Source organism: Sprattus sprattus (genome assembly GCF_963457725.1).
Source record: "Sprattus sprattus genome assembly, chromosome: 13".
Taxonomy (NCBI): domain Eukaryota; kingdom Metazoa; phylum Chordata; class Actinopteri; order Clupeiformes; family Clupeidae; genus Sprattus; species Sprattus sprattus.
In genome coordinates, this window is record NC_137911.1 from 31009817 (window position 1) to 31036705 (window position 26889).

General features: G+C 45.0%; 4 protein-coding genes across 4 annotated transcripts in view; 3 read left to right on the plus strand and 1 right to left on the minus strand.

Annotated features, from left to right (window-relative positions):
* Positions 1 to 2756: 2756 nt before the first annotated feature.
* Positions 2757 to 4376, minus strand: sv2 (synaptic vesicle glycoprotein 2; the record flags this gene model as incomplete). The annotated part of the gene is made up of 1 exon (XM_080850801.1): positions 2757 to 4376. The coding sequence occupies one exon, from the start codon at positions 4374 to 4376 to the stop codon at positions 2757 to 2759; it is 1620 nt and encodes a 539-aa protein (XP_080706927.1).
* An 80-nt stretch (positions 4377 to 4456) lies between these two features.
* On the plus strand, positions 4457 to 11416 carry tfb2m (transcription factor B2, mitochondrial). Its single transcript, XM_080850019.1, has 9 exons — positions 4457 to 4592; positions 5391 to 5866; positions 6432 to 6523; positions 7029 to 7182; positions 7589 to 7737; positions 8115 to 8204; positions 9047 to 9109; positions 9884 to 10032; positions 10530 to 11416. Exons 2-9 carry the CDS (start codon positions 5413 to 5415, stop codon positions 10717 to 10719), a joined length of 1341 nt encoding a protein of 446 aa, XP_080706145.1. The 5' UTR covers positions 4457 to 4592; positions 5391 to 5412; the 3' UTR covers positions 10720 to 11416.
* A 477-nt stretch (positions 11417 to 11893) lies between these two features.
* Positions 11894 to 24045, plus strand: pomt2 (protein-O-mannosyltransferase 2). The gene is made up of 21 exons (XM_080849713.1): positions 11894 to 12538; positions 12630 to 12714; positions 12835 to 12939; positions 13226 to 13334; positions 13568 to 13676; positions 14293 to 14452; positions 15320 to 15426; positions 17292 to 17374; positions 17946 to 18055; positions 18462 to 18534; positions 18640 to 18700; positions 18970 to 19048; positions 19334 to 19485; positions 20042 to 20133; positions 20468 to 20544; positions 20992 to 21063; positions 21166 to 21225; positions 21541 to 21646; positions 22152 to 22292; positions 23155 to 23266; positions 23927 to 24045. The coding sequence occupies exons 1-21, from the start codon at positions 12255 to 12257 to the stop codon at positions 24030 to 24032; spliced, it is 2283 nt and encodes a 760-aa protein (XP_080705839.1). The 5' UTR covers positions 11894 to 12254; the 3' UTR covers positions 24033 to 24045.
* Positions 24046 to 25760: 1715 nt separating this feature from the next.
* The window catches only part of lin52 (lin-52 DREAM MuvB core complex component), a 32634-nt gene continuing 31505 nt past the window's right edge, over positions 25761 to 26889 (plus strand). The window contains exons 1-2 of the mRNA XM_080850661.1: positions 25761 to 25782; positions 26516 to 26590. Coding sequence (XP_080706787.1) covers positions 25764 to 25782; positions 26516 to 26590 — 94 coding nt within the window. The 5' untranslated portion in view covers positions 25761 to 25763. The remainder of the gene's footprint in view (positions 25783 to 26515; positions 26591 to 26889) is intronic.

A 26889-nucleotide genomic window follows, 5' to 3' on the forward strand; every position in this document is an offset into this window, starting at 1 on the left:
GGGGTTGCTGTGCTCTTCCGTGTCATAACAACATAACAATGCGTTATCATGATTTAGTATTTGGTATAAAAGAACGGCACCCTGTCTAATGCAGCCAAATAAAAAGATTGAGGTTATTTCTTCCATTATGTCTATGCAGCTACAAAATAGAGCAATTGCACCCTCTAGTGGTCAAAGTAGTCAGGCTTAAGTGTAACTCGAGGGTGCGTATCCATCACAGTATACTGAGGTTGTCCGTATTTCCTTTCTTAGCAGTGACGGATAACAAATCTGTATTCTATACTTAACCTTTATTTGTAGCATTATATCAGTGACTAACTTAAATACCCTATCATGTTATTATTTCTTACTGTTGCAAAAGGCTAGGGAGGCCATGTAAAGTATTGTATCTCTCGAGGACAAAGACAAACTTTAGAAACCGGCGTAGGCTACCAGAGGTAATCAATGGGTGTAAGGTGTGCGAGGTTCTGGGTTGTAGTCGGTTCGTGTCTGCTGCATTCGGAAGTGTGTATTTATCAACATAGCCTACCTTGATACAGTTGTTTTAAAACAGTTGTGGCAGGCAGTAGTCAGGCGTTTCTTTGAAATGCAGCACGCTAAGGGACTGGCTTTGAACAGAAGTTCGCCGGCCCTTACTTTCAGCACAGCCCGCAAACCATTCCCTTTACCTGGACAGGCAAAGCGTTCAATTTTAAGCGCCATATCATGTGCTAACTTTCAAACCTTCCACGCTTAGCAAGAGCTTTGACAGCATGAGACCTACAGCGTTCTCTCTGATTCAAGAACACCAGAGATGAACTTAATAGCGCATAGTACTTCAGCACAAGATGAACATTTCTATCAATGTGCAATATGTATTTATAAAAAAAATCACGAAACGTTAAAAATGAAATATTACGATTATCCTCTAATACTTCATTAAGAAATTAAGATTTGACTAGTACTCGATGCTTTATGCGCATATATATGGCAGCGCAGATAAAACGAAGAACTGTGGAGACGCAAAAGAGGCCACGCCCACAAAGTATGGTGGCAGCAAAAGTGTGGTGGCAGCAATACGGAGTTCTGTTGCAAAACTAGTAAGCTAACTACCTAAAAGGCTTGCAACAACCTTGCAAACACCACCATCAGCCCAGCTGGCACTGATAGAAGCGTGCCAACATGGTAACTGAAGTCTTTTAGCAGTATAGCTGGCAACGTCATGAGTGTGAAAGCTTTTCTTCCATTTTTGCAGGGTGTTCCAGCCCGGTCCACAGAACTACATAGGGCATATCCTAGAAGGCTAGTGGGGAAGACACAGGTGTTTATCTGTCCTTCTTATGACCATATGCTATCAAAATGAATTTGAGGATGGTACTAAAATGAGTTGCCTATAAAACCATACCTCAAAATATGTGAAGTTGTAGCATAGCGTTACATTAAAAAGCAGGCAAAGACTTTCAACAGTCCTCCCATGGCATAGATACACTATAATTTAAACGTAATGTATAGCTTAGGGAAATAAAACCACATTAATCGAGATATGTGATTCAGATATCTACATTTTTTTCAATGGGATCCAGGAATGTAAACGTTCCTGATCAAGGGATGCTGTCATCTACTTTGAGATGTTTAACCTACATCATGATTGCTAGTACTTACATACCATACATATTATATTATATATAATATTATTAATATTAACTAATTAACATATGAGGCGTATATTTCTGGACATATTAATATCAATGCAACATACGTGATAAATATTCTTCACACAGTATGTGGGGATGCAGGTCTCTGTAGTCAAATTTGCTTCAGAAATAATTTAATATTTGATTTGTTGGCACAAAAGTAGCATACATCCATATTACTTAAGCATATTAATATACTTCACATTTAAATTAAGCCACTCATTTAGTGTAATTTACTACTTAGGAATGTTTTTACATCATTTTGATATATTTTCAATGTACATGTGTGATTGTATTTTGAATTTCTTGGAATGGAAATGGAAATAATTCAGTGAACAACATTATAATGTCATCTTCCGTCACAGCTGTTTGAGCATATCGGACCTTTCAAGGAGTTGTGCAGTTCTATGTGTTTATTTGGCCTTAAACCACTTGTGAATGTTCAGTATATATAATTCTTAATGTAAAAAAAAGAAATCTCAAAATATTGGTCATATATATATATATAAAGCCAGTAATATTTACAACAAAATTGATGAACAAAAACAATCTTTGGAAAATTGCACTTATGCATTAGTTAGAAGGCCAGTGGACCAACAGCATTTCTACTCAGCAATTCTACTCAGCATTTCTACTGCGCGTCTTATCGTCTTGGCAACACTGCTGGGGTATAGGCAGCAGATAGGCTGGATGATTCTAGGCTCTTTCTACGTCTCAGGCCATGTCTGCTGGTGGGGGTTCTCTCTCTCTTTCTCCCTGTCTCATTCTCACTCTCACTCTCACTCTCCCTCTCCCTCTCCCTCTCTCACTCTCACTCTCACTCTCATTCTCACTCTCATTCTCACTCTCACTCTCACTCTCGCTCTTCCTCCCTCTCTCCCTCTCTCATTCTCTCTCTCCCTCTCCCTCTCCCTCTCTCTCTCTCTCTCTCTCTCTCTCCCTCTCTCTCTCTCTCTCACTCACTCTTTCTGTCACTCACTCTCTCTCTCTCTCTCACTCTCTCACTCACTCTCTCTCTCAGGTGTGTGTTCAGTTTCTTTCCCAGTCTGTCCCTCAGGTGAGTTCGCTCAGGTATGTTCACCCTCAGGTGAGCTCGGCTTGTTTAGTCCTTGGCAGCCGTAAGGCCACGAGTCCGCTGGTCAGCAGGAGTAGCGAGACGCACAGGATGGGCACTGCACAGTTGGTGTCCACTAGCTGTCCAAAAACTACATTTCCCATGATCGCTCCCACCCTGCCCACGCCAGTGAAGAAGCCGAGCGCGGACGAGCGTAGCTGCGTGGGGTAAAGTTCAGTGCCGATGACATCCAGAGCGTTCCAGGAGATGACCGACACGCCGCTGAACACACAGCACATGATCAGGCTCTGAGTCTTAGTGGTCACCTCCCAGATGAAGAACACACTGAGGCTCGAAACCAGGAGACTGGAGGAGAGCAACACCTTCCCCCCGATCCTGTCCATCATGAAGATGGTGAAGATGTTGCCAGGGAGACTGGCGAGAGCCGTGAGGAAGCCCTCCATGTACACGGCGGTTTTGACCGGGTAGCAGTCCTCGTTGCTTTCGCTGCGGGAGCGGGACACGTTGGCACATGGGGATCCTCCGTCTTCGGTTCTCTTAAACAGTTCAGGGAACCACATCCACAACCCGTAGTACCCGAAGGAGATGCAGTAGAATATGATCGTAAGAGCTGTGCTCCTCGACGCCAGGGTTCCGTTGAATATTTGTCGTATGGGGTCTGTTACCCTCCTGAAGAAGCCGGCCAGTCTGTGAGATTTCACCTCTCTGCTGACTGCTGAGGCAGTTTCCTGCCTGTCCTCCAGGCTGTGAAGTAAACCAGCCATCGGGAACGGCTTCAAACTGCCTCTGTGGTTCAGGATAAACATCTTCCTAAACACTCGTAAGGCTTCTGTGTGCTGGCCAGTCTCAATGAGGAACTTGGGGCTCTCTGGCATGGCGAGTTTGAACACCAGTGCAGACGACAGACTTGGAATGGCGCAGAGGACCATGAACAGCCTCCAGCTCTGGAAGTCCAGTCCTCCCAGCTGAAACCTGAGCGATGTGCTCGGTATGACCAACCAGGCCAGTCCTGCTGCCAAGATGTTTCCTGCCATCCAGAAGGTGGCCAAGGCACTGATCATCGCACCTCTTCTGCGCCGCGGCTGAAACTCCGAGAAATAGGAGAAAATGACTGGGATCGATCCACCTACCCCAAAGCCACTGATGAACCGCATGAGCAGAAAAAGCCAAAATCTGGTCGCCAGACTGGCGAGAGCACCGAAAATACCGTTGACCGTAAGAGAGGTTACAAGGACTTTCTGACGTCCCCTTCTGTCGGCAAGGTAGCCCCATGTATAGCCGCCGATCATCATACCAAGAAAAAGGCTGGCCATGAGAATACCCATGTCCGAGGAGTTCAGATTTAGATCGCACCGGGCTGTGGGCAGCAGAAATGACACACAGAGTATTTCCACCGCATCACTGGCGTTTGCCCAGCCACATATCACAAGTAGAAGGCCATGAAACAGCCCGAACCCCGCTTCTTCAATTGACTCTGCGTACGAGAGTTTTACTGAAGTATTGCTGTGAGTTGTATCGCTTTCCCTTCTTTCAAACACAACATCCTCTTCGTCCGAGTCGAGCTTATTTGCGTCGTTATTTCCGGTAAGCAACGGCTCCCAAACTATATCTGCATGTGCATCTCCCATAATTTTGCTGAGACATGGAATATGTCTATGTTGTATGAAATCAAGACCACAACCAGGAACCACAGTGTTTTGTCGCGTAGTGATGACGTAGAGGTTTGGGACCTGTTACAAAAACGATTGCGAAAAGAGGACTACCACCACGCTTGGTCAATGTCACTGACAGCCTCGGGGAATGATGCCGTCGATTAAGTTCCCTGGTTCCTAAAACCCTTTACAGTAAGTTTTTTGCACGTATTTTTTTGTAGTTGGTAGCCAACTTCATACTTCATGCCTGTCGTTGGTCACTGTTGCCAACTAGCTGCTGGCCAGTTAGCTGACAACCTTCAGTTAGCTTGTTAGCTTAGCTAGCGTTTGAGGCTCTACTGCGAAGTGTCTGAAAACGCCTGCTAGCATAGCTGGGAAGCTATTTTTTAGCTAGCTAACTAGTAAAGAACGAGTTGATTTCTAAATCTCTCTGTGTGGACTGGGATGCTTTACATGTAAAAACGCAACATACACAGTCTGGAAGCGAAGTGTGCATCATTTTTGAAACCTAAATCTGGCAAAGATGTCAGGGTCTGAAAAAAACTTGTGTGATATAACGTTGTCACTGCATACACGTGAGTTTTGACTACAGGACAAATGTAAACATGACCTTGCCGACTGGAAAACGTACCGTTGGCTGATGATGTTACATGGTACTTACTCTTAAAACGAACTACTTTGCATTTCATATACACGGTAAACGCCATTCGTTGCTAGGTAGAACGTTAACGCCAGCTCGCTTTGCCTAGTTCGCTGATGTTTGGAACAACATGAGCGCTGCAAAAAAGTCTTCATAGATGGCGGCGCCCATACATCTTTCGTATAGATAAACCAGCACCAAAACATCTCTCACGTCTCACTTTAGTTATGCAGTAAATATAATTCGAGTAATATTATATATTAAATGTATTGGGTGATCACTCAGTACAGTGACGGGCTGTGGTTTCTGTAGCAGCCATTCATTAACGTCAATTCTGATCCCCTTTGCAGGTGGGCACACGGTTCATCGGAAATGGCCTCCTGTGGTGGATGCAGGATTTTCGTCCTGACGGTAAAGGGACTTTGTGGACCCGCATGGCCCAGGCCCAGGCCCGCGGTGGCGCAGTATGTGTGCCAAACAAGAACAATCGTTACCTCCAACCGGACCGACTCGCTGGAGCCGTTCTCCTCGGCCCAGCGGAAGACCCCGAGCATCCCGGGGAAAGGGGAGCTAATCTCGCCGTCCTCGGGGCTCGCACAGAGAAACCTCTCCGCGGTCGCCGCGTCTCTGAAACCGCAGTACCGACCGCACAGCAGGCACGACGACTTCCTGGACCTGGACGACGTGTACGTGAACACTCACAAAGCTCAGCAGTGTAAAACGATGAGACGGTTCATTGTGGAGCCGGCACTCGCTAGACTGGTGACCGACCACTTGTCAAGCGACATAGAGGACGGAAAGGCTATCATATTTGAGTGTAATCCAGGTAAGTGTCTGCATCACTCCCATATGCCACCAGAACCAAGCTCTGCACCATGGGTGACCGGGCATTTCTCCTCTGCTGCCCCAAGGCTGTGGAATGCCCTCCCGGACCATCTCAGGGCCCCACAGTCTACTGACGTTTAAAAAAAAAGTCCTTTTTCAAAAGCTTTCTGCTAATTAATGTTCATTGTTGTTGTTTTATATGTATATGTAGCACTTTGAGATTTGTATGATGTGTCTGCATCACTCCCGTCCCTCACTGACCACCTAAGGGCAGCGCAGACGCTGGACTTAAAAAAAATGTATTCAGGAAGGCATTTCTGGCCTTGTGTTAAATCTAGCACCACTAAGTTTTCTATTATGCTTATGTTAACAACACATTTGTTATGTTATTGTATTATTATAGTTAGTTTCTAACATGTACGCACTCTGAGATTCTTTTGAATGAAAAGTGCGTTAAAAATAAAATTAATTATTATTATTATTATTATATCTCACACAAAGCCCATGCCTATGGTTGGCTGTGTATTATGTGATACTGCAACTGACCCTCCTATACCCTATCTCAGGTCCTGGGGTACTGACACGAGCGCTGTTAAACCGGGGAGCGCAGAGGGTCGTTGCCCTGGAGAGCGACAAGATCTTCCTACCAGATCTGCATGTAAATACCTACTGTCTTGTCTGGATTTATTATGCGTGATCTGAGATTCTAATTCAGTGAATGTAAATACACTGTTCTACTCTGCTAGCTGATCCTCGACTGATCATGTACTGACCCTTACTAATTGTAGACTGGAGCCTGTGATATTGAGTGCTCAGATTTCAGTCCCATGAACGTGCCTACATTTAAATATTCTTAATCTTTAATGACACTGATTCCAGTACTAAGTGACACATTCAGTATGAAACGGCTGATAGTTGAAGTTGAAATGGCTGAGATGTAATGAGATGTAATGTAGCTCTTGCTGGATTTGAAGGGTTGGTGGCTGAGATGTAATGAGTTGTAATGAGATGTAATGTAGCACTTGCTGGATTTAAAGGGTTGGTGGCTGAGATGTAATGAGATGTAATGAGATGTAATGAAGCACTTGCTGGATTTAAAGGGTTGGTGGCTGAGTTGTAATGAGATGTAATGAGATGTAATGTAGCTCTTGCCTGATTTAAAGGAGCTGGAGAGCAGACTGGACGGTCAGCTGGAGGTGGTGCACTGCGACTTCTTTAAGCTGGACCCCATTGGCCAGGGCACCATGAGGCCTCCAGCCATGTACACGGAGAAGCTCTTCACTGATCTGGGCATCTCGGAGGTGCCCTGGACTGCAGGTGAGCCGCTGCTTATTCTCATCAGTCCGCACTCAATTTGAAATCACATTCAGTGTACTGTGACAACATTTAAAATGTCATCACCCCTTATCTGTTAAATTTAAGAATCTTAATCACGTAAATAAATGACATGGACTTAAAACATATTCCAGTTTTTTAATGTGTTTTGTTTATTTATTTTGTCTGTTTTGTTGTGGTTTATTTATTTATTGTTCTTCTGTATTCTGTAGCCTCAGTCAGGGCATTGCTGCAAAAGAGTCCTGTGCTCAGTCAATTCGCCCTGAATAAACAATGATAATGGAATGAAATGAAACAAAACAATTAGATCACAAAAAAAGAAATAGTAAGTAATAAATAAATAAATAGTGTGTAATAAATAGTAAGTAATAAATCAATTGTGTTCCAGACGTTCCGGTGAAGGTGGTGGGAATGTTCTCCCAGAGGAATGAGAAGAACATGTTGTGGAAGCTGGTGTACGCCCTGTGTGAACGCCTCTCTGTCTACCGCTACGGCCGCGTCGAGCTCCTCATGTTCATGAGCGAGAAGGAGTACACGGTGAGTTGAGACGCCACGTAAAAAAATGGTCACCTTCGGGTTGGGGTTTGGGGTTTGGGATTGATCCTAACCACACAGCTAGCTAGCCGAGGCCGATGTGTTTGTGTTTGAAGAAGTCATCTTGACCAAATAAACTGTTTGTCTCACAGAAACTCACTGCCAAGCCTGCTGACGTGTTTGTGTTTGAAGAAGTAATCTTAATCAAATAAACTGTTTGTCTCACAGAAACTCACTGCCAAGCCTGCCGACGTGTTTGTGTTTGAAGAAGTCATCTTAATCAAATAAACTGTTTCTCTCACAGAAACTCACTGCCAATCCTGCCGACGTGTTTGTGTTTGAAGAAGTAATCTTGATCAAATAAACTGTTTCCCTCACAGAAACTCACTGCCAAGCCCCGAGACAACAGGAACTACCAGGCCCTGACGGTCCTGTGGCAGATGACCTGTGACATCCAGCTGCTGCATAAGGTGAGGAGGAGTAGCACCAAGTGAGGAGGAGTAGCACCAGGTGAGGAGGAATAGCACCAGGTGAGGAGGAGTAGCACCAGGTGAGGAGGAGTAGCAGCAGGTGAGGAGGAGTAGCACCAGGTGAGGAGGAGTAGCACCAGGTGAGGAGGAGTAGCACCAGGTGAGGAGGAGTAGCACCAGGTGAGGAGGAGTAGCACCAGGTGAGGAGGAGTAGCACCAGGTGAGGAGGAGTAGCACCAGGGGCGGAGATCCCATTGCGGTGTAGGGGGACAATACGATTACATTTCAGAGAGTAATTCCTTGGGGGGGACACAGGAAAATTGCCCCCCGCAACGGAGTGTTGCCATCTTTTTCACATGCAGGGACGTAATAACTCGTTCTTAAAAAACCAGAGGAACACAAATGTCCGTCAGAGCAAAATCCTCTGCTGATTTTAGAATCCCTGCCGGACGCATTTTTTTAGGTATCAAAAAGAGTCTGGGTAGAATTGTATTTACAATGACTGTTGGGGGAGACAACTTTATGGTAGGGGGGACACGTCCCCCCCCCCCCCCCCCCCCGGATCTCCGCCTATGAGTAGCACCACTGTGTGAAGGTTAGCTGAATGGGGGCTGTTTGGGGTATAACTAGAGAAGAGGATGGAGGCCACTTCAAAGGCCGTCCAAGTGACCCATTCACTTCCTGAATATTTTTACTTGCCACTTGATGGACTGTGAATGGTCTTGCGGTTCAACAGTGATTTCGCCACGGGTTGTGTGTGTGTTTTTTAGATGTGTTGATTTAATAGTTTAATTGGAGGTATCTAATATCATGTTTTTCTATATCTGATTTGGAACCTACAGGAACCCTGGGCCTCATTTGTGACCACCTCCAAGCACGGAGGATTGGCCATCCCAAGAAGCACGGTATGTTTCTATATCTATACTATTATCACACACACACAACAAGCACGGTATGTTTTTATTACTATTTCTATTTTTACACACACACAACAAGCACGGTATGTTTTTATTACTATTTCTATTTTTACACACACACAACAAGCACTGTATGTTTTTATTACTATTTCTATTTTTACACACACACAACAAGCACTGTATGTTTTTATTACTATTTCTATTTTTACACACACACAACAAGCACTGTATGTTTTTATTACTATTTCTATTTTTACACACACACAACAAGCACTGTATGTTTTTATTACTATTTCTATTTTTACACACACACAACAAGCACTGTATGTTTTTATTACTATTTCTATTTTTACACACACACAACAAGCACTGTATGTTTATATTTATATTATATTAACACAAGAAGCACTGACTGTTTCTATTTCTATTCTATTCTATTAACACACACACAACAAGCACTGTACGTTTCTATACTATTCTATTCTATTATCACACACACACAAGAAGCACTGACTGTTTCTATTACTATTTCTATTCTATCCTATTCTATTAACACACACACAACAAGCACTGTATGTTTCTACTCAAACACACACACACGTTTGCCAGATATCCTGTGAATTTCAAACACATATTTGTCCGATATCCTGTGAATGAGTATATAAGATCAGCCTCATCTCAAAGGATTTCTCAGCAGATAGGTTGTGTTTAGGAGGAGTGGTTTCTCACAGGGTGTCTCTTCCTGTCCTGTTTGTGTTGCAGCTGCCCAATGACCACCTGTGCCTGGTGAGGATGACCCCCCGAGAGGACTTCTTCACCTCCAGCCTCACGCCTCATAACGGTGGCACCATGGTGATGATGGTCAAACAGTGTCTGGCCAAGAGGAAGGCCAGCCTGGTGGCGAGACTCGAGTGAGTACACACACACACACACACATCTGTCTGTACATCTGTCTGTACACACACACACACATTTGTACAGAGTCTGCCCTTTTGCTCTTCCCTCTCTCCTTCTCTTCACCGGGCCGGCCTCAACCAGATGGGCCCCCCCTTATGTGCTGCGGTTCTGCTTGAGGTTTCTTCCTGATTAACAGGGAGCTTTAACTTCCCTCTGTTGTGCTTGCTCGGGGTTCAGGCACTGGGCTCTTTAAAGTGTGTGTGTGTGTGTGTGTGTGTGTGTGTGTGTGTGTGTGTGTGTGTGTGTGCTCTAAGGGTGTTCAGGCACTGGGGTCTGTAAAACGTGTGTGTGTGTGTGTGTGTGCTTGCTCTAAGGGTGTTCAGGCACTGGGGTCTGTAAAACGTGTGTGTGTGTGTGTGTGTGTGTGTGTTTCCTTGTAAGTGGCTTTGGATAACAGCGTCTGCTAAATGACTAAATGTAAATGTGACGTATCTGTGTGTTTTTCTCCCAGGTCCTGGAGTCCAGGCAGCGGGGCTAAGATGCTGGGGCAGATGGGTCTGTTTGCGGACGTGCTGACGGGCCAGGTGTACCCCGAAGAGTACAAGCAGCTGTTTGAGCTGATGGAGGAGTCCCAGGAGTTCCACCAGAGCTGGCTCTACAAGGAGATCCTGGAGAACACCCAGAACACAGGCAACAACTGAACACTCTAGAACACTCAGAACACAGGCAACAACTGAACACTCTAGAACACCCAGAACACAGGCAACAACTGAAGACTCTAGAACAACTGAAGGTTCTAGAACACTCTAGAACACGGGCAACAACTGAACACTCTAGAACACGGGCAACAACTGAAGACTCTAGAACACCCAGAACACAGGCAACAACTGAAGAATCTAGAACACTCTAGAACACAGGCAACAACTGAAGCTCCGGAGAACACCAAGGACACGGGTTCCCTCTGAACTCTACTCAAGTGTTACCGTGGTTACCGAGTGAAGAACCGGACTGTTGTGGAAACACTCTGTGAACTTGTGTGTCTGTGACCGTTTCCACCTTCCTCGTCGGCCAATTGTAAACCCCCAACATATTTCTCACTGTGTGACACTCACTTCAGTTGGCACGTCATTGGATATCTATTTTGTTTTGTCTGAAAGAATATGGCTAAAGAAATAAAAATGTCTGTCTTTATAATTAATTTAAACAGGCTCGATGTATACATATGTTGTATATCTGTGGCTGTTGTCAACCTAAAGCTCTTAGAAAACATTTTTTTTTTACCATGTTTTGAAGTTGAAGAAAATATGGCTTTTAATTATGGCTTTAATATGGCTTTAATTATATTTGCTCTCAGCAAAGGAATGTTCAACAAAATAAAAGTATGCAAACAAGTTAAAACTTTATTTAAAGATTTAGTAAATCATACATCAGATGAATCTAAATCATCATGATACATGTGAACTTATACATATGAATTAATTAAAAGGAGCGAGCAATCCACCCTGTTTAATACAATGTACCCAGTTGTGGGTGCTAAGTATGTTACTGCATATGATGAAGCTATAGTTCTTCCTTATCTACAGTAATTGTGTGTCTGGAACGTTTTGCAATAAAAATGGTTTGTACTAAATAATTACTATAATTGCTCGCATGTATCTCATCCAAAGTATGTGTGCGGTTGGTTCTATAATATCCACTGTTATATGCGAAATCTCGGGTCCTGGTTAAACAATAAAGATAATTTATTTGAATGATACTGCAAGCGACCTAAGTTGGGAGGAGACGGGCTCTGCGAACTCCAGACCACTAGGTGGCAGTACTTCGCCTTGACGTGCGTCGTGATACAGTCCAGTTAGCAAAGCAAGACGAGCCGTATCAATAACAAACGGTACACGTTTACAGATTGTAGTTGGTAGATAACGTTATTTTTCTCTCTTGCGTGAAACAAGAACTAAGAATAACAGCAGTGTTAATGGCAATAGTATTTTCTGGTCTATGAAGTGGAAAGGAGAGAGAGGGGTTCCCCCCTGGCAAGGACTAAGGTGAAATCAGATGCATGCAACATGCACGAAGTCGGTCTTCAATCAACCTTTGGTCGTCTCAGACGGGGTATCACCTCCTAACAAACCCTTAAACGAGATAGCATTAGCTTAGCCACCCGGCGACTTCAAGGTGTTTGCCATAAACCGTTATTCTGATGTTGACATATTCGTGACATTTATTCTTAAAGCTGCCAATGGAGGACAGAGCATGTGAAGCACAACGCAGCCAAGGACAAGGAGCCTCGGGTGCGCGCAAACGAAAGGCGAGCACCGGGGCTTTGGAGCAAAGCCGTGGCGACAGTAATGGCACCGTGGAGGTGTCTGCACGACAGTCCGCAAACGGGACCTCACAGCAAATACTTCAGATAAAAACTCCGTGTCCAAACGGCGAAGGAAGGAGAAATGCACTACTGATCCTGGTGATCACATTGTCTTTTTCCACACGACTTTATAAAATATTGGAGCCCCCTCATATATGGTGAGTTGGTGTTTTCCGTGTGTGTGACGTGAATGTGTTCGCTTACTGTGTGCATCCATCCATGTAACCTGGGCTCTTTTTCGACCTCTAGTTGGGATGAAACGCACTTTGGAAAAATGGGGAGCTATTACATCAACAGAACTTTCTTCTTCGATGTCCACCCTCCTCTCGGCAAAGTAAGATATTCTGATCTGAATGTGTCCTGTTCATAGGCTTTCCAGTTCATCAGCAACGATCATCAACCATGCTTGTTGAATGCCCAGTCCTGTAGATGATTTTCATGTCTGTTTTCTCAGATGCTGATTGGTTTAGCTGGCTACCTCACAGGCTATGATGGCACCTTCCCTTTCATCAAACCAGGAGACAAATACGAGCATCACAACTACTGGGGCATGAGAGGAGTATGTACAAACTGCATACCGGTTACACACGTCTTTATGTGTCTGTACACCTGTTACACACATCTTTATGTGTCTGTACACTTTGTAAATGTTCTTTTGTAAATGTCTGGTCAATGATCTGATCTGTGATCTTGTATATATGGCCTGATCAGTTTATAATAAAGAGCAATTTAAATGTTCATTGATATTTCACATTAACACTTATGGTCTCTGAAGGATAGTAAACTCATCCAGAGTGGAAATATAAAGTTTTTGTGTGTGTGTGCTCGTGCGCGCGTGTGTGTAGTTCTGCGCAGCCCTTGGGTCCTGTCTTCCTCCATTTGCCTTCCTAACAGTTCAGGAACTGTCAGACTCTCCAACAGCTGGCCTCATCGCCTCTTCTCTTCTCATCTTTGGTGAGCTGATGCCCCCCCCCCACACACACACACAGACACACACACACACACACACACACAGACAGACATAAGTGAGCCCACACCATTACCAGGGAGAGCTCTGAATGAATGAGCTTTTCTGCGTCTCTTCATCACCCTGTGTGTGTGTGTGTGTGTGTGTGTGTGTGTGTGTGTGTGTGTGTGTGTGTGTGTGTGTGTGTGTGTGTGTGTTTGTTTCTGCCTCTCCCCTCCAGACACAGGCTTCATCACCCTCTCCCAGTACATCCTGTTGGACCCCATCCTCATGTTCTTCATCATGGCGTCGGTCCTCTGCATGGTGAAGTTCCGCTCACACAGGAGCAGGTATGTTTCTGGTGCCGCTAGTCGGGTCTGTCTGGTGTGCTTTTGGGTTTCTGGTGCCGCTAGTCGGGTCTGTCTCATGTGCTTTTGGTCAGTTCTGTTCCATTAGCTTCAGGTCAGGTTTCATGTGTTGTGGGTCCGGTCCGGTCAGACATGGTCCTGTCATGTCGGGTCCTGGTCATGCCGTGCTGCAGTGGTTACATTTAGTCATTTAGCAGACGCTTTTATCCAAAGCAACTTACAAGGTAAACACATTTTACATTTACACTGATGGTACACTGCACATCAGGAGCATTTAGGGGTTCAGTGTCTCGCTCAAGGACGCTTCCACAGTGAGGAATCGAACTAGCGACCTTCTGATTACTATACGTCTTCTCACGATGTTGACCATTATTTTATTGCTCCTGCTGCTTGCTTTTATTGATTTTATGTAAAGCACTTTGAATTGCAACTCTTGTACGAAATGTGCTATATAAATAAAGTCTTACTTACTTACTTACTTACTTCTCTACCTCCTGTACCACTGTGGTGTAACTGGTCTCTGATGGTGGTTTTGCTGTGCTGCAGTGGTGTGGTGTAACTGGTGTCTGATGGTGGTTTTGCCTCTCTGGTGCTCCAGGCCGTTCGGTGTCTCCTGGTGGTCGTGGCTGCTCCTGACGGGGGTGAGCCTGTCCGGGGCGCTGGGAGTGAAGTTCGTGGGGCTCTTCATCATCCTCCTGGCTGGGATTAACACTGCCTGGGACCTGTGGGAACTGCTGGGAGACCTCACACTCACTCTGGTACACCACACACACACTCTCACTTATACACCTCACACTCTCTCTGGTACACCACACATACTCTCAGTGCTCCACCACACACTCCCACTTATACACCACACACTCTCACTTATACACCTCACACTCTCACTTATACACCACACACTCTCACTTATACACCACACACTCTCACTTATACACCACACACTCTCACTTATACACCACACACTCTCACTTATACACCACACACTCTCACTTATACACCACACACACTCTCTGCTCCATCACACACTCTCACTTATACACCACACACTCTCACTTATACACCACACACTCTCACTTATACACCACACACTCACTGCACCACCTCACACACTCTCACTTATACACCACACACTCTCTCTGCTCCAACACACACTCTCACTGCTCCACACACTCACTCTGGTACACCTCACACTCTAACTTATACAACACACACTCTCACTGGTACACCACACACTCTCTCTGGTACACCACACACTCTCACTTATACACCTCACACACTCTCACTGGTACACAGAGACTTTTATCAGCTAGAGCTTCTAAAAGGGACTAAATGTGATTAGCTAAGTTGGATGTATTTATTGATTCAGTTCAACTTGACCGGTAACAACATCTGCACATTGTTACCTGAAATGTGTCAAAACAGCAACGATGTGATGCTTGACTTCTTGTCCTGGTGGCTAGTTGGGAAAAAGTAGAGGAAGAAAAGCCAAAGTAATTTAGTCATTATCTCATCATTATTTGGGATTGTGTGAAAATAAGGATATATTGATATATTGATTGGACAATCTCTTATTGTCATCTCTTGCCCTGTCTTGATCTCCCTGTAATGTCTCCCTGTTGCAGGTGGGCTTTGGGAAGCACTTCCTGGCCAGAGTGTTGGGCTTGATCCTGCTTCCTCTCCTCCTCTACATCGCCATATTCGCTGCCCACTTCATCACCCTCAACAAGAGGTGGGGCTGCACTGCACTGTGGATCTTAACGTCCTTTAGCTTACAGTGGGGAAAATGAGTATTTGACCCCCTGCCAAATTCGCAAGTTTTGCCACTTGAAAAAAATGTGTGATCTATAATTGTAATGGTTGGTCTATTTCATCAATGAGAGACAGAATATAAAAAAAAAAATCCAGAAACTAAATGTACTTTATTTTCCCCACTGTATGTTGACCTCCTATAGCTTATGCTAGCCTCCTTTAGCTTATATAAACCTCCGTTAGCTTATGCTAGCCTCCTTTAGCTTATATTAACATCCTTTAGCTTATATTAACCCTCATTAGCTTATGCTAGCCTCCTTTAGCTTATATAAGCCTCCGTTAGCTTATGCTAGCCTCCTTTAGCTTATATTAACATCCTTTAGCTTATATTAACCCTCATTAGCTTATGCTAGCCTCCTTTAGCTTATATAAGCCTCCGTTAGCTTATGCTAGCCACCTTTAGCTTATATTAACATCCTTTAGCTTATATTAACCCTCATTAGCTTATGCTAGCCTCCTTTAGCTTATATAAGCCTCCGTTAGCTTATGCTAGCCACCTTTAGCTTATATTAACCTCCTTTAGCTTATATTAACCCTCGTTAGCTAATATTAATCTCCTTTTGATTATATTAAATCAATCAATATTAGCCTCCTCTAGCTGACGTATTTGACGTATTTGAATATGTGAATATGTGACGATGACTGTCAGTGGAAGGCTCATCATGATGGTGTGTTTGTTTTGGTGGGATATCTGTTTCGCTCGCCATCTTCATCCTGATCTGATCTCCCTCTCTGTGCCTGCAGTGGTCCAGGAGACGGCTTCACAGCGCCTTAACACACACACCTTAACACACAAACCTTAACACACACCTCTGATCTCCCTCTCTGTGCCTGCAGTGGTCCAGGAGACGGCTTCACAACACCTTAACACACACACCTTAACACACACACCTTAACACACACCTCTGATCTCCCTCTCTGTGCCTGCAGTGGTCCAGGAGACGGCTTCACAACACCTTAACACACACACCTTAACACACACCTCTGATCTCCCTCTCTGTGCCTGCAGTGGTCCAGGAGACGGCTTCACAACGCCTTAACACACACACCTTAACACACACACCTTAACACACACACCTTAACACACACCTCTGATCTCCCTCTCTGTGCCTGCAGTGGTCCAGGAGACGGCTTCACAACGCCTTAACACACATACACCTTAACACACACCTCTGATCTCCCTCTCTGTGCCTGCAGTGGTCCAGGAGACGGCTTCACAACACCTTAACACACACACACCTTAACACACACCTCTGATCTCCCTCTCTGTGCCTGCAGTGGTCCAGGAGACGGCTTCACAACTCCTTAACACACACACACCTTAACACACACCTCTTATCTCCCTCTCTGTGCCTGCAGTGGTCCAGGAGACGGCTTCACAACGCCTTAATATACACACACCTTAACACACACACACCTTAACACACACACACCTTAACACACACACCTTAACACACACACCTTAACACACACCTCTGATCTCCCTCTCTGTGCCTGCAGTGGTCCAGGAGACGGCTTCACAACGCCTTAACACACACACCTTAACACACACACACCTTAACACACACACCTTAACACACACACCTTAACAAACACCTCTGATCTCCCTCTCTGTCTCTGCAGTGGTCCAGGAGACGGCTTCACAACGCCTTAACACACACACACCTTAACACACACCTCTGATCTCCCTCTCTGTGCCTGCAGTGGTCCAGGAGACGGCTTCACAACGCCTTAACACACACACACCTTAACACACACCTCTGATCTCCCTCTCTGTGCCTGCAGCGGTCCAGGAGACGGCTTCTTCAGCTCGTCCTTCCAGTCCAGGCTGGTGGGAAACAACCTGCACAACGCCTCCATGCCAGAGTGTGAGTGGAGTTTACACACACACACACACACACACACACACACACCCACACACACACACACACACACCTCCATCAGCTTCAGCTCCAACTCCAACTGAGAGCAGGAGGCAGGTAGACAAACATTGGTTTGAATACTACAACATGTCTGTGTTCATCATGAAAAGTAACTTCTACTTTAGCTACTGCAGTGTTCAGTGATGCTCTGATTGGCTGAGGAGCTTCAGTGTTCAATGATGCTCTGATTGGCTGCTTCAGTGTTCAGTGATGCTCTGATTGGCTGAGGAGCTTCAGTGTTCAATGATGCTCTGATTGGCTGCTTCAGTGTTCAGTGATGCTCTGATTGGCTGAGGAGCTTCAGTGTTCAATGATGCTCTGATTGGCTGCTTCAGTGTTCAGTGATGCTCTGATTGGCTGAGGAGCTTCAGTGTTCAATGATGCTCTGATTGGCTGCTTCAGTGTTCAGTGATGCTCTGATTGGCTGAGGAGCCACAGTGATGCCCTGATTGGCTGCTTCAGTGTTCAGTGATGCTCTGATTGGCTGCTTGGTTGACCCCTTGCTCTCCGTCCCCAGACCTGGCGTACGGCTCAAGCATGACGGTGAAGAACCTGCGCATTGCTGGGGGGTACCTGCACTCACACTGGCACCTCTACCCAGAGGGGGTGGGGGCGCAACAACAGCAGGTGGGACACTCTCTCACACACACACACACACACACACACACACACACACCTGCAATCTCACTGGCACCTCTACCCAGAGGGGGTGGGGGCGCAACAGCAGCAGGTGGGACACTCACACACACACACACACACACACACACACACACACACACACACACACTGCACTGAGCTGTTTTACATCTCTCTGTTTAGTAACCAAGCAGGCCAAAGCACCAACTTTGTAAACATGTCATTCCCACTGATTACAAAAAGTGTAAGACATTCAAGAGTGACCTCACCCATGGAAATGACATCTTACTTTGTAAACATGTAATTCCCACTGATTAAGCACATCACAGTGACCTCACCCATAGAAATGACATTACAGTGACCTCACTCATAGCGACTGCCCCATGTTGACCTGCAGGTGACTGCCTACCTCCACAAGGACTACAACAACCTGTGGCTTGTGAAGAAACAGGAGCAGGAAGACACGGAGGGTGAGATGAAGGGTTTAGGGCTGAGGCTGACACAATGGCATATATATGATCGTCTCACTTGTGCTGGTCTGCTCAGCCAATCACGTGTCTGCGTTTGCTCTTCAGATCCCAACGGAACCCCTGACCTTGTTCGTCATGGCGACGTCATTCTGCTGGAGCACAAAGAGTTAAGATTGACTTCTTCCCTCCCATCCCATAATGCTGTGCCCTCCTTGTCCTCACCCAAACCCAAATCACATTATACAAGCAGTTATGTCAGCAGTGTGATATCAACAAATTCATGTTAATCATGTTAATATTTATGTTGTAAATGTACAGAAATATCAGTGTTGTTTTGCTGTAGTGGATTAATTTCTAGCGTATTACTGTTATCAGTGATTTATATGTAATGTGTTTTATTTATATAATTATTTATTATTTTCATGATGTCATCAGGACCACGAGGAACCTCCACAGTCATCTGCATGAGGCCCCGCTTACCAAGAAGCACCTGCAGGTCTCCGGCTATGGCATGGTGAGCACACCTGCTTCTGCACTCCATCAATCAATCAATCAATCAATGTATGTATGTATTTATTTATTTGATCAAGAGGGACAGTGTACATTGCATGGTGAGCAGACCTGCTTCTACACAAGTCAGAACTTGGACGTCTGGGATCCAATTCTGTTCTCCTGAAAATATGAATCGGATGAGATATGCTCCCTGACGCGGAGCTGTAGCAAACTCACCCCCCCCCACTGTATAGTTATTACTTCACCACAATGTGTTTTTATTTATGTGTTTGTTTGTTTGTTGCAGAATGGCACTGGAGACGTTAATGATCTCTGGGTCATAGAGGTGTGTGGAGGCCGGAAGGGGGACCTGGTGAAAGTGCTGCGCAGTAAAGTTCGCTTCCTGCATCAGTCCACAGGATGCGTCCTCTACTCCTCGGGCAAAACGCTGCCAAAATGGTGAGGAATGTTGCCTACTCACACTGGTGTAGCTTAGCAGCCATGAGACTAGCGAAGCTGAGACTTAGCTCAGTGGGTAAGGGAATGTGGCCTACTCACACTGGTGTAGCTTAGCAGCCATGAGACTAGCGAAGCTGAGACTAAGCTCAGTGGGTAAGGGAATGTGGCCTACTCACACTGGTGTAGCTTAGCAGCTAGGAAACTAGCGACGCTGAGGCGTAGCTCAGAGGGTGAAGTGTGGCACTAGCAAAGCCAAGATGTAGCTCAACAATTATACCATCAACACTAGACCAGCAACGATAACTATTATCTCTTCTTTGGCTGATTATTCAGTGAAGAAATGATGAGCCTTCACATACAGTAACTTTTAACTAGTTGGAATTGCAGGAAAGCTGTAATGAATGTCAAATGCCATTGTACGTATAAGCCAGGTAGGCACATAAACATTAGTTATAAGTCTCTTACTAGCATGTTTTGAATCCATTTAAAAGCATACACTGTCTTGCAGTGCAGTGTATTATACAGATTCTCTGTCTGAAGTCGTGTGTGTCTTCAGGGGTTGGGAACAGGTGGAGGTGTCCTGTAGTCCCTATCTCAAGGACACGCCCAGCTCACAGTGGAACATTGAGGACCACATCAACCCTAAATGTAGGCCTTTTTACCTTATTACCATAGCAACCCTAAATGTAGGCCTTTTTACTTTAATACCTGAATTTAGACAATATTTAACCATTCAATAACCACCAGAACCTGTGTGTACAACCATTTTTAATCACTTTTCATTTTATTATTATGTCTTACTTATCTAAGAGAACTTATACTGTGTGTGCGCGTGTGTGTGTGTGTCTGTATGTGTGCGCACGTGTGTGTTTGCGTGTGTGTGTCTGTGTGTCTGTGTGTGCGTGTGTGTCTGTGTGTGTGTGCGTGTATGTGTGTGTGCGCGCGTGTGTGTTCGCGTGTGTGTGTTTGCGTGTGCGTGCAGTACCCAACATCAGTCTCTCGGTGCTGAAGCCCTCTTTTCTGGAGGTTCTTCTGGAGTCTCACATCGTCATGATCAGGGTATGATTGACACTCTCATTGCTCCGCCCACACACACCGACAGACACACACACACACACACACACACACACTGCTCACATCGTCATGATCAGGGTATGATTGACACTCTCAGCGTTGCTCCGCCCACACACTGCTCACATCGTCATGACACTCTCAGCATTGCTCCGCCCACACACTGCTCTCAGCGCAGGGCTTGATACCGTTTAGTAAGTGAGTGTCTGGTTCTGCCTTAAGTCTCAATGTGTGTACGGGAAATTACGTTCAGAGTACTTGTAGAAAGGGGTATGTCATGTCATGTGCGGTGCCTTGTCATAAGAATTTCAGTGCCCAGTCTGACCCTGTGTCATTTTGTGCATCTGACAAATAAAAGACTTACTTATAACTTATAACTTGTAACTTGTAAAGTTAGCGTTAGCATAAGCTGTATTTCTGTTCCTCTGTCTCCAGGGTAACAGTGGCCTGAAGCCCAAAGACAATGAGATGAACTCTAAACCCTGGCATTGGCCCATCAACTATCAGGTGTGTGAGGCTGTCTTGAGGAGTTTCGTGTGAACATAAATGATTTGTGTTTTAGAGTAATAACCACTACCCTCTGTGATCAACTGTCATTCTTCCACTCAGGGCTTGAGGTTTTCAGGAGTGAATGAGACAGACTACCGTGTCTACCTGCTAGGGAACCCTGTAAGTGGAACTCACCGGCACACACACACACACACACACACACACACACACACACACACACACACACACACTACCGTGTCTTCCTGCTGGGTAACCCTGTAATTGTAACACATTTCCTTGATGTCTGCCAGATTGACTTTTTGATGTTTTTGATTATTTTATGATCCATTAACTCGTGTCATCAAATGGATTTGTGCCTGAACTGGGGTGAATCCACTGTATGGGTGTGAGTACAGGCAGAGCCCCACCCCAGAGTCACAGCACCTGAAATGTCTCTGTGTTTAAAGGTCAGTCAAGGTCATTATCTTCCTCCAGGTGATCTGGTGGCTCAACCTGCTCTGTTTGGGGCTCTATGTCGTCATGGTGTCTATTGCTGCAGCATCACTTCAGAGAGGATTCAACCTGGATGCTAAAAGAAGAGGTTGGTTCCGACTGCTTGACTGTCAGTCTAATTATTTGTTATTAAGTGTTTTTATTCATATATGTACCAGTGAGTAAAATATGGCTAGTTTTTCAGATCGTCAGTACAGTAACACGGAACATGCATGTGTAAATGTAATAAGGGACATCAAATATTGAGTCAGTTTCAGTCAGTAACAGGCCTCTGTTTGATATCTCAGGGTCTTATGCAGGGGTCTCAAACTCAGGCCCGCGGGCCAATTCCGGCCCCCTCAAGCGATGTATCCGGCCCGCGAAGTTCCATTGATTTAAAAAAAAAAAAAAATTCCATTGATTTTAATGGGCCACACCAACGTTTACCGTAAAAATCTGGCCCTCCAATGACCAGCCTGGACGCTCATCGGCCCCCGGGTAATTTGAGTTTGAGACCCCTGGGCTTGTGTCATTCATCGGCTCATATTGCCAGTTCTCTCTCTGTCTTTATGCTGACCTTTGAACTCTGACCTTTGACCTGTTGTGTTTGCCAGGGCACTGCAGCGTGCTGATGGGGGGCGGAGGGATGCTGTTCCTGGGCTGGCTCCTCCACTACCTGCCCTTCTACACCATGGGCCGCATCCTCTACTACCACCACTACTTCCCCGCCATGCTCTTCAATAGCATGCTAACAGGTTAGCTGATCTACTACTACCATGCTCTTCAATAGCATGCTAACAGGTTAGCTGATCTACCACTACTTCCCCGCCATGCTCTTCAATAGCATGCTAACAGGTTAGCTGATCTACTACTATTTACCAGCCATGCTCTTCAATAGCATGCTAACAGGTAAGCTGATCTACTACTGCCATGTTCTCCAATAGCATGCTAACAGGTTAGCTGAACTACCACCCTGCCATGCTCTTCAATAGCATGCTAACAGGTTAGCTGATCTACCACTACTTCCCTGCCATGCTCTTCAATAGCATGCTAACAGGTTAGCTGAAATACCACTACTTCCCTGCCATGCTCTTCAATAGCATGCTAACAGGTTAGCTGATCTGCTCCTACTTTCCAGCCATGCTCTCCAATAGCATGCTAACAGGTTAGCTGATCTACTACTGCCATGCTCTTCAATAGCATGCTAACAGGTTAGCTGATCTACTACAAGCACCACTTCCTTTCGTGCTCTTCAGTAACAGCAAAAGAGCAACAAAAGAGCGAATGTGAGCTACCAAGGCTCGCCAAAAGTAAAAAAAAAAATAAAAAAATAATAAAAAAGGGGGGGGGGGGGGGGGGAAGGGGCAAAGACAAGTAGAGGGCTGTGACAATCCAATTACGCAAGATGAATTCCTAAGCTTTAAATGATTATTTAAAAAAAAAATGTTTTAACATAACCTTCAAAATGTATGGCTGGTGTTTAACAGTGCTTCAGTTCTTGGTATTGAATGGTTGAATGTTCTTGGTATTGATTGGTTGAATGTTATTAGTATTGATTGGTATTGGTATTGATTGGTTGAATGTTATTAGTATTGATTGGTTGAATGTTCTTCTCAGGTATCACATTGGACACGTTGCTGCAGAACACAGACCTGCTGCTCAGACCGGCGTCTGCTCAGTATCTCCTGAGGGGAGGGCAGGCCCTGCTGCTGGCTCTCATTCTGTACAGGTGAGGGATGCAGTCCTGTGTCTTTGGACATGTTCACTCTTTAGCACACCTGTACAGGTGAGGGATGCAGTCCTGTCTCTTTAAACATGTTCACTCTTTAGCACACCTGTACAGGTGATGGATGCAGTCCTGTCTCTGTAAACATATACAATCTTTAGCACACCTGTACAGGTGAGGGATGCAGTCCTGTCTCTTTAAACATATACACTCTTTAGCACACCTGTGCAGGTGAGGGATGCAGTCCTGTCTCTTTAAACATGTTCACTCTTTAGCACACCTGTACAGGTGAGGGATGCAGTCCTGTCTCTTTGGACATGTTCACTCTTTAGCACACCTGTACAGCCACACTCTTGATATTTTCACCACAAAAATAGGTACTTTTTTATCCTTATTACAGCAGATTCACCAGTGTGTGTTTGTGTGTGTGTGTGTGTGTGTGTTTATGTGTGTGTGTGTGTGTGTGTGTGTGTGCGCGTGTGCGTGTGCGTGTGTGCGTGTGTGTGTGTGCGTGTGTGTGTGTGTGTGTGTGTGTGTGTGTGTGTGCGCGTGTGCGTGTGCGTGTGTGCGTGTGTGTGTGTGGTTATGTGTGTGTGTGTGTGTGTGTGTGTGTGTGTGTGTGTGTTTTTGTGTGTGTGTGTGTGTGTGCTTGGTCTCTCTCAGCTTCTACCTGTTCCACCCCCTCTCTTACGGAATGAGGGGCCCTCTGGCTCACGACCCGGCCAGCCCCATGGCCCAGCTCAGGTGGATGGACTCCTGGGAGTTCTGACTCCATTACAGAGAGAGAATGTGTGTGTGTGTGTGTGTGTGTGTGTGTGTGTGTGTGTGTGTGTGTGTGTGTGTGTGTGTGTGTGACCGAGAGCTTTCACAGCTAGACCAGGGACAGCCACCATTACAGAGAGAGACCGAGAGCTTTCACAGCTAGACCAGGGACAGCCACCCGTCACAGAGAGAGAGAGGCCGAGAGCTTTCACAGCTAGACCAGGGACAGCCACCGTCACAGAGAGAGAGAGGCCGAGAGCTTTCACAGCTAGACCAGGGACAGCCACCCGTCACAGAGAGAGGCCAAGAGCTTTCACAGCTAGACCAGGGACAGCCACCCGTCACAGAGAGATAGTCGCTTGGCAGAGAGTTTCCCTGCCTGAACTGTAGGTATCTAACCAAGGAGGTAGTCACTGGTTAGATAGAGAATGGGAGGGAAAGGGAGGAAGAGATTGTTTACCTGCCTGGACCAGTGATACACTACACACTCACAGACCCTACCTGGAGCGGTGATACACACTCACAGACCCTACCTGGAGCGGTGATACACAATCACAGACCGGTGATACACACTCACAGACCGGTGATGTGATACACACTCACAGACGGGTGATACACACTCACAGACGGGTGATACACACTCACAGACCGGTGATACACACTCACAGACCGGTGATACACACTCACAGACCGGTGATACACACTCACAGACCGGTGATACACACTCACAGACCGGTGATACACACTCACAGACCGGTGATACACACTCACAGACCGGTGATACACACTCACAGACCGGTTATGTGATACAATCTCACAGACCAGTGATACACGCTCACAGACCAGTGATACACTACATACTCACAGACCAGAGATACACGCTCACAGACAACCCATTTGTGCTCTACTCTGCTGCTGTGGTTCTGTTCTGCTGTAGATGACAGAATGCGTTATGGTCCTCAGTTTTCAGAATAGATTGCGACGAAGCAAAGAGTATTTTTTTGTATAAGCAAAGGTTCAAAACATATCATGTTACATACATACTATTTTTCTGTCACAAATGTTTATCATGTAAAGCAAAGTATTTTATTGTAATCGACTAGGGAGTTGCACACTCTGACCTTGATGTATTAACGTAGGCCAATGATTTGTTCGGATGTCAGCGTACCACGTTCATACACGAAACTCAACAAAACGTATTTATATTAGAGCAGCGAAACCTCAAACCATAGTTTACTTTTACATACAAGAACTGAAGAATTAATTGAGATATTTTTTTTTTTTTTTAAACTGAGATGTTTTTAATGATTTTTCTGAGTAGCCTTACAGTACTAATTCATTTTGTGATCAAAAGTAGTCACAATAACACTAAGTGCCTTCCATATAGTACTGTAACATTGAATGTGAAACAATAAATGATGTGATTTGTGAAAAACGGCTTTTGGGTATGTGTATTTAAATGTATACTTTATAATAACATTGTTATAAAATGTCAGACTTTAAGATGTATAATGAATGGGTTTGCTTACAGAAGGTAATGTCAACCAATTATGTAATGTATACAGAATTATAATCATACTGTTATGCGTGAATAGTAAATACTGGACTACTAAAGGCAGTCGTGAATGGAAGACTTTATGAATTAGTAGTGCGTCACCTGCAGGTTGAAACGTGGCACGTCAGTCCTCGAGCAGAATCCAATCATTGGCTGGAAAACGTCACATGTAGAGTTGTTAAGATGGCGTCTCCGAATGGAGGTAAATTCTAATTCAGTCTTCAGATGTGTTGTGTGTTTATACTGTCATTTGATACCAACGTGTAATAAATACACATAAAATGTTAAGCAGCATTAGTTGCTCTTCCATTATGAAGTACATAACAGTGTTTGTTGATACTAAGCCGTAATTACGAGCAATTGTTGTATTTGCTTTCCACTTTCAAATGGTCAGAATGTTATTGTCAGACCAATCATAACGTTAGCTAGCTTAATAGCTAGCAAGCTATCATATTTCGCTAATGGTCTTGCAGTAAGCTAGAGAGGCCAGTTACGATAATAAAGTCAGTGTGTTGGTTTTTCCAAACAACACGCAGCATGTTCTAAAAGTTAGTGGCAGAGTCGGATAGCTGTATTATCTCACCTCTCTGCTAACGTTCTGAAGGTGGTCTAAGCTATTAACGTTACCCTATGGCTTGCTATATAGCTTATCAGTTTAGCAAACAAGGCTACGTCTACATTAGTCTAGATGAGCTGCATGTCACTGCTGATAATTTAAAGTTTACTGTAAAAGGCTTTAGTCTCAAGTTCTCTTGAGGTGTAGTAACATCTTGCAATCCTAGGTAGGACCAGTGATTATCATTATCCCCAGCAAATAGTGTGAAACGAATTTAGCCACTTGTTACTGGTTAGTGGTCGACATCATAGTCGACGTTCAACTAGATTTTCAACGCTTGCTGTCTATTGCTCCTAACACAGTATTTTCATTTTAAAAGGTGATGATTTTGAATCCTCTCTACTAAGTTTTGAGAAGCTCGACAGGGCCTCACCCGACCTTTGGCCAGAACAACGTAAGTTATCAGTCTGATCAGTTTCAGCTAAAACTGACGAAACACCGGCGTCAGGCTACGACTTTTGATTCTCCATTGTCAATAATAACACATCCAGCATCTTTGGTATTATGACAGTAAACAATGCTTCTTACCAAAGGGACATACCGGTAACCTATGTTATGCGTGCTCTCATATCAATCATATTGCAACGGTGCATGCATTATGCCAATGACGTGAAAAAGGACATTTGTGTGAATCATTTCAAATGGAGTGAATTGAAGTCAGTGGACACTATAAACTTAAGAATAGTGGTGTGC

Excerpts from the sequence above, each read along its gene's own strand:
- tfb2m (XM_080850019.1), top strand. The coding sequence starts at position 5,413 with ATGGCCTCCTGTGGTGGATGCAGGATTTTCGTCCTGACGGTAAAGGGA. Across the intron at positions 5,867-6,431 it reads CATATTTGAGTGTAATCCAG|GTCCTGGGGTACTGACACGA; the intron begins GTAAGTGTCTGC and ends ACCCTATCTCAG. Across the intron at positions 7,183-7,588 it reads GGAGGTGCCCTGGACTGCAG|ACGTTCCGGTGAAGGTGGTG; the intron begins GTGAGCCGCTGC and ends ATTGTGTTCCAG.
- pomt2 (XM_080849713.1), top strand. The coding sequence starts at position 12,255 with ATGGAGGACAGAGCATGTGAAGCACAACGCAGCCAAGGACAAGGAGCC. Across the intron at positions 18,535-18,639 it reads GGAGCAGGAAGACACGGAGG|ATCCCAACGGAACCCCTGAC; the intron begins GTGAGATGAAGG and ends TTTGCTCTTCAG. Across the intron at positions 21,064-21,165 it reads ATTGGCCCATCAACTATCAG|GGCTTGAGGTTTTCAGGAGT; the intron begins GTGTGTGAGGCT and ends TCTTCCACTCAG.